At 34.7% G+C, this 12,174-nt stretch overlaps 1 protein-coding gene across 1 annotated transcript in view; it reads right to left on the bottom strand.

The window, feature by feature from the left end:
- LOC115225984 overlaps positions 1 to 12,174 on the bottom strand; it is a 98,593-nt gene that overhangs the window by 53,697 nt on the left and 32,722 nt on the right. Inside the window, exons 6-8 of the mRNA XM_029796958.2 lie at positions 9,100 to 9,182; positions 5,680 to 5,732; positions 727 to 884 (exon numbers count right to left, since the gene is read on the bottom strand). Coding sequence (XP_029652818.2) covers positions 727 to 884; positions 5,680 to 5,732; positions 9,100 to 9,182 — 294 coding nt within the window. The remainder of the gene's footprint in view (positions 1 to 726; positions 885 to 5,679; positions 5,733 to 9,099; positions 9,183 to 12,174) is intronic.

Genomic DNA, 12,174 nt, shown 5'->3' with positions numbered 1-12,174 from the left:
ACATGAATACGTCGCACAAAGTGAATTTGTGCCCAGACAAATTGTTTGCAACATCAAATAATTTCCCTGTTTGAGCTAAAGAAAACATCCGAATTTTGTTAATCTGTCAGTGAAGCGCTGAGCTTGCATCTGTTGAAAATATCTTTTGGCTTTGGGTAATTTGCATAATTGAAACGAAACGAAAATGCAAGAACACAAACAGCCGAGCGAGACAAACAGATGGAATTTGAGTGAAGAAAGGTACACAAAAGAAAAATTGCTGATTTATTGAAAACATTCTGGTTTCGAGAACAGGTAAAGAAACAGATGTGTGTGTGTTTTCACTGAATGGTATTAGCAACTGATGATGATGACGATGATGACGATGATGATGGTAATGGTGAAGATAAATCTAATTATGATCAAAAAGTAACAATGGTGACAGCAACAACAGCTTCCGGAAGATTTCAGAAGAGATTCATAAGAGGAACGCGAGAGCAACAGTGACAAGTATGGAGAGAAAAACAGCTTTGGTTGCAACAACACTCCATCGAGGGTGCGGAAAATAAGGAAGATGACAACAATTAGCACAACAGCAATACAGATCACAACAGAGCTACCACAATCTCTAACAATAACACCAACAAGTAGTAGTAGTAGTAGTAGTAGTAGTAGTAGTAGTAGTGATTGTGTTAGCAATAGTATGAAGGTAATTGTGATAGAAATAATAAGAAAATTATGTCCTACTTTCATCAATTAATTCTATATTCTGCTGTTGAATTTCCAAATCCTGCAGCGTCTTGGATGAATTTATAACATTATATATGTTGTGCCTCAGCTCATCTTTAGTAACATTTCTGACCACCTCACTGTATATAGTAAATATATTTTTCCGTTCTGCTGAACTGAAATAAAAATTAATAAATACATACGTACATACATTGATACATACATACATATATACATACATAAATATATATATATATATATATATATATATATATATATATATATATATATTATATATATATATTATATATATATATACGTATAATATAATATAATATAATATAATGTTATATATAACTAGCAGTATCGCCCGGCGTTGCTCGGGTTTGTAAGGGAAATAACTATATAAGCATTTTTAGTGAGTTATAGCAAAAAAATAGCAAAAAATGCATTAAAAATGGAATAAAAAATGATGGTAATTTTGGTGTCTTCAAGCCATGAAGTCGTTGTTCTAAAAGAACGCTGGTCTCCTTGACAATGCTTTACGGCGTTGATTTCCTTACACTCCCTTCCCCACAGCTTCACGAGGGAGGGAAGAAGGGGGAGAAGCAAACAGGTGCAGGTGTGACCATGGACGCCAACTCCGCCGCCATCGACACACGAAAAATTATGCATTAAAATGGAATAAAAAATGATGTTAAATTATTTTTAAAATCGTAGACTCATCGTAGACGCGCGCTAATACCCAGAAGGGCTCGATATGAATCACGACTATAAGATACCCGAATTTGGTTAAACTGTACCGCAAAATGTGGGAGTAGTTAGGAATCTAAATCGAAGGGGACAGACACTCACACAACTACAGTTTTATATATATAGATATAATATATGTGTGTGTTAAACAAGAGTGAGCAGAATTTTTCTGGTCGATGGCAATCTGCTTTTAAAGTTTTTGTCCTAGTGACAGAAATCTAAATTGCACCGTTATATAACACTGACCACTGACTCACCGGACAAGCTTTCATTTACAGATTATGGATAACAATGTATCCACACTGGTGCGTGTCACACCTATTTCTTTACTTTGATATGGCTGCGATTATTACCTAGTTGATTACAGGTGTCAAATGAAACAATTATTCCACGCTTCCAAAACATATGTGCCTATGTTAGCAAACTAATACATACAGACATTCTTGCATGCATAAGCAAGCACCACCCTCATACCCATACACACGTGATCTAGTATTTCCCCCGCCGGTTCTAAATGTTCTTTTGTCGGCTGTTAATATTCTGTGCTTATTAGTATTATGCTTTCTCAGCGGCTTTATGACATTCTAAGTATTCCCAGGTTAAATAGGATATATATATATATATATATATATATATATGCTTATCTCTGCTGATTTCCTACGGAGTTTATACAAATCCAAAAAGTGGAACAAGAACGCAACATTAAAACATCCGGATAGATAGACGGACAGGAAAAACGATAAAAAGATGGACAGGAAAAAATAAGGACGTAACCCCTTCTCGTCAGACAAGTTCCAAATTATCCATACAGTTTCGGGCAGTTACACTTGAAACTGTTCGAATCTAGCTGCTCTCGAAAATCTAAGCTAAAAGCATTAAATTTGGGGGAGAAAGCAAGCGAATATGTACGACAACAAAGACAAATAACGGAGAACATGTTACACAATTACAAATACAAACAACAGGACAATAAGAACCGGTGTCTTTCGACTACGAAGGACGAATCAAGTTTAGACGGTGTGTGTAGAGTGAAAGTCTTGAGGCAGGATCATTGGAGGTGAACATAAGAGATGAAAGTCAAGAGACAGGAATATAAGAGATGCTTCGCGTCCGGTAGTCAAGCAAAGAAAGCAAGACAGATAATGTCTGGTCGCACACCAGTCACGTGGAAGTAGAGCAATAGCATCAGAAATATAAATATTTCTGATACCATTGCTCCTACTTCAGTACCACAATTAGCCTAATTAATTATCCATGAATATATTGCTTAACAAGCCACTACGTGGAACCTGCCTATGACTAATATACATGCTTTCAATTAAATTTTGACCATCCTTGAAATCCATTTAACACAATATGCACACACAAGTAAAAACCATAATTAATTATGGAATTTACCACCATTATATATAATATATATATAAAACTGAGAATGTGTGTATGTCTGTCTGTCTGTCTGTGTGTTTCCCTAAAACTTGAGAACTACACAACCAATTTCATTCAAATTTTATACATGCCTTACTTAGGGTCCGGGGAGTGTCATCGGCAAAAACACTTTTAACTTTTTGCCTAGAGCAAGCCCACAGCAATGTCATATCTTCTCCACTACGATTCCCTAAAACTTGAGAACTACACAACCAATTCCATTCAAATTTTACACATGCCTTACTTAGGGTCCATGTAGTTTTATGGGCAAAAAAAATGTTCAACTTCTTGCCTAGAGCGAACCCATAGCAATATCATATCGTCTCCACTATTTCAGTATTACGTGTTAAGAGGGAAACAAAAACGTTTCTCTATTTTATGTAAGATAATATCACTTTAACAATAAAAATAGTAATGACAATTGAATTATATGTAGTAAGTAATAATTAAAATCAAACTAAAGTATAATATAATTGTAACATAACAAAAGTGAAAATAGCAATTGGTATAAAATTGCATCAATGACTTGAACTTGAATAAGTGGTTTCACATGAATAGGAATAAATAAAAAATAAAATTAGTGTGCAGAAATGGAAAAGTCCAGATGGATACTAAAAAATTAAATTAAAGAAAAGACTATTGTCTATAAAGTATACAATGTAGAGAAAAAGATTTGAACACCTGGAGGAAAGCACCTTCGAAAAGTGTCTTGGTGCGACTATGAAAGATATCTAACCAGAGGCGATAAATTCGCCACAATAGAAGCAATGTCGAGTCAACGGAGAGTGCAAAGGAGTACTCGACTCGAACTTGCAAAGTGGAAATATTTTATTTTTACCTTTATATCGGGGACGTAGGACGTCCCGGAAAAAAAATTTAAAATGCCCTCCTTCCCCCAGAAGTAGGGGTAGGCTGGATTGTAGCCACACTTCTATACAAGAGGGAGGACAAGATACAATTGATCGAAATTACAAGAGACTGGCTAACAATTCCAGTCTGTTATATATTTTGAGTATTGTTATTACTAGCGATATAACTTTGTATTTTTTATTTTATGTGTAGATGTATATATATATATATAGATGTACATGTAATATGTACACATATATATATACACATATATACATGCACTAGCACTATGACCCGGCAACGACGGGTCATAATGCTAGTTAATAAATAAAGATTATTAGTTTACACACACACTCATAAAGAATTCTACGATTCAATAAATTTTCGAGACAAAAATAATTCCTTCTTCAAAACAACATATTCCCAAAAATAAAAGACACACACATGCACACACCACAAAAGCAAGCACACAGACCACTATAAATAAACAAACATATACACAGAACAAAACATACTCACACACAAATCAACATATTCTGAAAAACAAAACACACGCACACACCACAAAAAAGAAAGATACACGCACAAACACACACACATCACAATAGACAAAAACACACACACTCACGCATGCAAGAAAAACACACATACACACTCACACAGAAAAAATACATACACTGACACAAGTAAAACAAGAACACACCACAAAAACAAACAAGCACGGTACAAAATAAAACACAGCACAAAAAACACACACACGTCAAAGCAGGGAAAAACAATTCCTTCCAAACTCTTCCAATTTAATTGTTAACCATCCTTGAAACTCATTGAACTTAATATGCACACACAGCTGATCATATTCTTAACAGAAAAGGGTTTTTTTTTAATTGTTGATTCAATAAAATTTTGACCGCCTCTGAAATCATTCTAATACAATAAACAGCTAACCATTTTCTGTAGTAAAAGGAAATGAAAAGACGTGTGACAATAACATCTTTCCTTCATCAGCACAGCATACAAAACACAGGCGAGCGGCGCTCACGCACACATACATGCAAACGTGTAACTGACGATATCCGGAATAGAAACTAGTTATCCAATTCAAGAGAATTCTTTTTACTGCAATAGAATTCCTGAAATTTGACCCCTTGAACCCCATCCCAGAACCTTACATAGCTACCATATAAAAGAAGAGACTCTAAGCTGAAATTTCACATATTTTCTTAACGATGTACAATATATGAGAACAAAATGTTTTTGACTTTCAAATCTTGACATTTGATGAGATGGACAAACAGATCGAAACCGGAAATATTTTATAAAATGCCACTCAAAGTAACAAATATAAAAGAATCTCGAAACATACCTTCGTGCTGATTCCACCTTTGTATTTTAACAATATACATACTTACATACATATACACACATACATACATACATACACACACACACACATGCACACACACACACACACACACACACACACATATATATATATATATATATATGTATATATATATATATACATAAATACATATGCTTATATATTATATATATGTGTATGTATACATATATATACATATATATATACATAAACACATATGTATATATATTGTATATATATACATACATATTATATATATATATATATATATATATATATATATATATATATATATATATATATTATATGTGTGTGTATACATTTAGAGAGAGAGAGAGAGAGAAAATTTTCGCTCAGTACGTCTATACGTGTATGTGATTGCCTTTTGCATGATAAAACGCTTTGCCATTTGATTGGCAGAATAAATTTTGTATAGTGTGGTTCACAAATACAGCATTGTTAAGTATTGCAATATTTAATACATTCGATAAAAATAACTCTGGATTCTTTGAGGCAAAAATAAATAAATTTGAATAAAAGTGAAAAACGTTTTTGCTTACTTGCAATATTCAACACTGAAGGTTCCCGTCAAGGATGATAATTCGTTCTCAATCTGCAATAATCGGTTGTATATATATAATATATATATATATTATATATATATATATATATATATATATATATATATATATATATATATATATATACATATGTGTGTGTATGTAGGTTAGTAATGACTTACAGCTTTTATGCAGAACCCTCAACTCAATGTTCCTTAACAAACCCAACAATTAACAACCTCCTCTCCACGACACTTTCAACGAATTCATTTTAAAACAAGAAACTGCTACCACAATTTGTAATCTTTCCATTCGATCAATGTACCATTGGAACACCAAGACAAGTTAGATTAAATAAGGAAACCTTCATCATTGAAAAATATAAGCCAAAACTTGACCATTTCTAACATTTTTAAATAAGGAAACTCACCTCATTGAAAAAAATATAAAGCAAAACCTAACTACTTGAAACATTCTATTCCTTCTAAACCAAATCATGTTAATCATGCCTAGTCATTCCCAACATGTTTAATTATCTCCCTTATACCAGAAAAATCCCTGATAACCTTCCTCTGCCTGGAACTCCATATTTCACAACATAGCGAAGACATGACACGATATACAGTTGCGGCCAAAATGTTAAGAACGGAATTGTTTTCGTTAGAAAAGTAGGTATAATTTTTTATCAAATTGTTTTATATTCTATAATTTTCACAGACAATAAATACGATATTAATTGAGATTTTGGTGTAATTTGAGAGGATAATACAAAAGTTATGGATGATTTAGTGATTTACTGCAAAACCCATGGCGGCCAAAATGATCAGAACGGTTGAAACAATAACAAAATAATCAAAAATGACAGAGACTACTGGAATTATTTCATATTTAGTGTGAAGCCCTTTAGCTTCAATCACACTTTGACATCTTCGACTGCATGAGGAAATTAAATTTTCAGTTTCTTGCTGGATGATCTTCTTCCATTCTTCCTGAAGGGCATTCCATAATTGCTCGATTGTTTTAGGATTTCTGGCTTTCGAACGTTCTCCTAGAATATTCCACACATAGGATTGAGATCTGGGCTTTGAGCAGACCAATCCATAACAATAACCTTTTCAGTCTTGAGGAAGTTCATGACCACCTTAGCCTTGTGACATGGGGCGTTGTCCTGCATGAATATGGGTGGTCGCTTAGTTGAATTTCTCAGCACAGGCAAGACATGATCTTTTACAAGTTGTTTATAAACTCCTGCATTTACCTTTCCATGTAATCGCACCAAAGGACCCACACCATTTCCAGATATCATCCCCCAAACCATGACACTTCCTCCACCGAATTTAATACTAGTCTTAAGGCATTTAGGCGACAACTTTTCACCAACTTTTCGACGAACGTACCTTTTCCCATCTGTGAGCCAAATAACAAACTTTGATTCATCACTGAAATGCACCATTTGCCATTTCTCTTGAGATCACAACACATGTTCGGTTGCAAAGGTAAGACGACACTTTTTATTCTTGGAGCTTCACTGAAGATGTTCTTGCTTGTAGGTCATCTTCAACTAACGACGAGACACAGTTTTTCGAGATAAAGTTTTCTTCAGTACAATGCTCATTTCCCGAGAAACAGCAGCAGTTTTAAATCTGTCCTTTTTAACCAACTTTACCATTGCACGATCTTCTATCTTGGTCGTTTTTCTTGGACTATCTGTTGACCTTCTTGCTTCACACGAACCACAATCATCGTAGACCTTAAGAATACCGTGAACAACACTTTTTGACTTGTTAACAATCTTTACAATAGACCCAATACTTAAATTATCCTTCTTTCGAAGCTTAATAATCTGCTGACGAATTGGAACGGAGTAAATGGCATTATATTAACAAAGTACACTGCAGGTATTCTTACTAAACGAACCGTCACGTAAACAAATTCAAAACATTGGAGTTCGCCGGTTAAATATACTAAATCACGGAGTAAAAGCAACCGATCTGATCATTTTGGCCGCCATGGGTTTTGCAGTAAATCACTAAATCATCCATAACTTTTGTATTATCCTCTCAAATTACACCAAAATCTCAAACAATAGCAAATAATATCGTATTTATTGTCTGTGAAAATTATAAATTTAAAACAACTTTGATAAAAAGATTATACCTACTTCTCTGACGAAAACAATGCCGTTCTGAACATTTTGGCCGCAGCTGTAGGTAAAGAAATTTGAAAAGAAAATACGAAACCGGTTATTTCTCTAAAAACGATGTTACTATACGCAAAGTTTTGTAACATTTTTCTAAATAACGATTTAAATATATTCTTTAACCATATAACACAAGCCTTCTGAAGTTTTTTTCCCTCTTTGTGTCTTATATATATATACATACCTTTATGTATTTGTTTGAAAGAGTTTTGATGAAAGGTTGTTGTACATGAGGACATCCATTTTTTGCCAATTAAACACACGCACTATTTATTCGATCTTCATCTAAGCTTTTCTTCGTATTAATTCTAGTTTATACGGTTGGGAAACCTCTTTCGTCACACATTCTGTTACCTCTTCGGTGACTCCTTGTTCCATGTGTTTCCTCTTGTCCTGCTTTTTACATGTTGCCCTTTCTGTTTTATGTATCTCTATGTACCTATACGTTTACGTCTATGTGTAGTGTGTGAGACCACGTTGCTCCTGGAGGAGAACTAGCATATCGTTCTGGGAAAATTTCAGGTAAGGCGTGGCTGTGTGGTAAAAACCTTGCTTCCCAATCACATGCCTTTGAGTTCAGTCCCACTACGTAACATGTTGGGCAACGCCTTGTAAGGGGATATAGTAGAGGAACTGGAAAGCAGCCTGTCTTGTGTGTGTGTGTGTGTGTGTGTGTGTGCTTGTGCCTGTGTTGTCTCCCACCAGTGCCGCTGTATTTATACTCTCATAACTTAGCGGTTGGGCAAAAGATCGATGGAATAAGTACCAGGTTTAAAAATAAATTAAGATTTATTCGACTCGAAAATTCTTCAAAGCCACGTCCGAGCATGGCCGCAATCTAATGACTGAAACAAGTAAAAGTTTAAGGTTAATACAAATCTACGGATTAAAGTAGTAGAAAGACCAGCGACCTCCATAAAATCTCTGATCTGTAGAACATACAGTTATCTTAAAAGTTGTATAGATTTACTAGCTTCTAAAATATTTTCTGTTTGTCTTCCTCGTGGAAAGGAAATAATATTTTGAAAAGCTGATCTGGTGAACTTTCAAAAATTGCTGTCGTCTTTGAACGAAATCAATAATTCTATCTACTAAAGATACTGAGTTCATTATTTAGTTGATGTTTGGCATTTGTTCTATAAATCGTGTGTGTGTGTGTGTGTGTGGAGAGAGAGGAGGAGAAGGAGAGAGAGACAAGGAGAAGACAGATATCTACTCACTGATATTGACATGTTTTCACCAGAGATTTTATATTCGTTGAGATTTTTGAAAATCAGATGGAATTCAAAGGATTTGGTCCAGCCTATGGAAGGATATAAAGCAGAAGATGACCATACAGTTTGTAAATGAGACACACGTCATAGATTCACAGAAACCCACATATATTTTTTATTAAAATGATACAAATAAGTCTTAAGTTGTAAAGCTCTAAAAGGAATGGCAGATACCGAAAACCTACATATATGTTTCAATTCATGCCCCTACGGGATACGTAATCCTAAGCATTTGGTCATATGCGAAGTATTGTTATCATTTTCAACTATATGGGGCAGAATCTCGCCAGAGCTTTATGAGCTTGTACAACAAAGTTTAACATATTTCTCGAAAGGATTCAAATTACTAATAGGTTTAAGAAGTTAGATCCTATATATAATGCTTACGCATCTAGCTAGCTAGATATATAAGCATTATAAAAATATAGATGTATAAAAGTCTAGATGCATAAAGATATAGATGTATAAAAATATATTTAGAATTTCAGTCATATTAAAAGGTGCTGGAGAACAGCGTTGTAAATGTTATTTAAGAATGGAATATGCGCTTACAAAAAGGGGGATAAAATAAAGTCTTCCGAACAGCAAATAAAAAACATCGTAGCGTTGAGAGTGGATTTTTTCAAAAAGCGTATCTACATAATCTATGAGAATAAGTTATCCTGTTTAGATAAACCGTTGGTGGTAATACTCCGACGGCTGTTTCCGGGGCACAGTAAACCACAGAGTATTTTCATTCCGAAAATTGGATACTGCCTCCTTCATCAAAGAGTATCTTATTCAGGGTTTCACATTTCGTACAATGTTTTACTGGGTAGATAAAATTTAGTTATATAGGGAGGAGGAAATGTTATTATAGGAATTATGGGAAATGTAATTTATAAAATATAATAAATGTTAAGCAGGTAATAATTCATTAAAGTGAAGTTACAGGATAGCAGTAGTACAGAGATTAACTGAAATAAATGTAATTAAAATTTAATAGTTTATCGTGATTTATCAAAATATTTAATTGTTGAACGGTATCTATGGTTACAAGAAAATATAGCATCCCAAAACTTATTTAATGATGTAGGCTCGTATCGACGAAGAATATTCATGGACTCTCTAATGCACAATTTACAAATACGCAAAAGTGTACTGTACGGAGGTGCTTCAGCTATTACAGACGAAGATAAAAAGTATTGTATGTTTATTTTAGTTTAATTTCTTGTGTATACGTAGCTCGCGTTGTGGACAATTTATATTTTACGTTAGTAAAATAGTTGAGAAGGGCCCTATGTTGACATTTAAAGTTTACAGGGCTTCCTATATTATCTCTTACCCTCTGTGTAGCAGAGATCTCCACAGAACACTTATATACTACATTATTACGTAAACAAGATCCGGCTAGGGGACACGACACCTTAATTCGACAATTACATGTCCCGCACCCGCATTACATGTCCTCTCCCCACGCATCAGTATTAAATTTTCGATTGCTAGAGGTTAAGTCACACCCGACTGTCAAGGGGTGACCTGGTGTAATATTTATGTTAGAGCTAGTGTCACTTTTGGAGTTATAGGGTTCATTGTAAAGCTTTGTGCGGGTAGATTTCTTAAGACTGAGTTTAGACCTATTGATGGAACCTATGATCGAACCTAAGTTCACAGAAATTGTCGTGCCTACTATAGACAGACAGACAGGCGGACAGACAGATAGATAGATAGACAGGGAGAGCGACCGTAGATAGATAGATAGATAGATAGATAGATAGATAGATAGATAGATAGATAGATAGATAGATAAATAGATAGATAGATAGGTAGATAGAGAGGCAGGCAGACAGAGATAGATAGGCAGACAGACATACAGACATACAGATAGATAGATAGACAGGGAGAGTGACCGTAGATAGATATGATAAATAAATAGATAGGGAGACAGACAGACAGAAGATAGATAGATAGATAGATAGATAGACAGGGAGAGCGTCCGTAGATAGATATGATAGATAGATAAATGGATAGATAGACAGACAGACAGTAGATAGATAGATAGATAGATAGATAGATAGATAGATAGATAGATAGATAGATAGACAGGGAGAGCGTCCGTAGATAGATATGATAGATAGATAAATGGATAGATAGACAGACAGACAGTAGATAGATAGATAGATAGATAGATAGATAGATAGATAGATAGATAGATAAGTTTCTTTATTGGCCACACAGGGCTGCACACAGATGGGACAAGTTACAAGGTAGAGCTTTTCTTTTGGGGGATGAAGAGAAGAAAAAACAAAAGAAAAATAAAGGGGTGGCGTAGGTTTTCGATCAAGAGGGATCGTAAAAGGGAAGAAAAGAACAAAAACAAAAAAAAAATTGAATAAAATAAAAAGAATAAAAAGAGAAAAAAAAGAAAAGGAAAAGGAACAAAAGGAAAGAGAAATGAAAAAAGAAGAAAAAAGGGGGAAAAAAAGGGAAGAGGAAAAAAAGAACGATCAATAGGGATCGTGTATCACAGTGTTATGATATATGGTGTAAAGGGGAAAGCAAGTAAGATTTATCCGTGGGAAGAAAAGCCTACGAAAAAGACCACGGTAACCTTGGTCAATATTGTTATATGTTACCACATTTGTTTGCAAGTGGGTAACCCTCTGTTTTCAATTTCTGGGTTCATAGGATTATGCTCAAGGTGGCTTCGTCATTCATACGTGCCATCCTTGCTACATTCACCCATCTTTTTTTAAAACATTCGCTAGACAAAACTTGCCTCTCTACTCTCACTTTCCTTTTCAAGTGGTACTTGAAGAAGTTGATGAGAGATTGACCAGAGAGGAAAGTGTTTGTCTCCAATCCTTTCAGACGCGTCCACCAGATACATTCTTTCGTCTTAGCCACAAGGATGATGAAAATAGCTCTTCCTTCCCGTTTGAAGGAAGGAGGCGTGACAATATTGACGATAGACTCAGCTGATAAACCGACTCGTCCCACACGTGACAGCAGTTGTTCGACATAAGCCCACAGGTCGGAAAT

This window comes from Octopus sinensis, linkage group LG29 (genome assembly GCF_006345805.1).
Source record: "Octopus sinensis linkage group LG29, ASM634580v1, whole genome shotgun sequence".
Lineage (NCBI taxonomy): Eukaryota > Metazoa > Mollusca > Cephalopoda > Octopoda > Octopodidae > Octopus > Octopus sinensis.
Note: the sequence above shows the minus strand (reverse complement) of the source record. Positions and strands in the feature narration are given on the sequence as shown.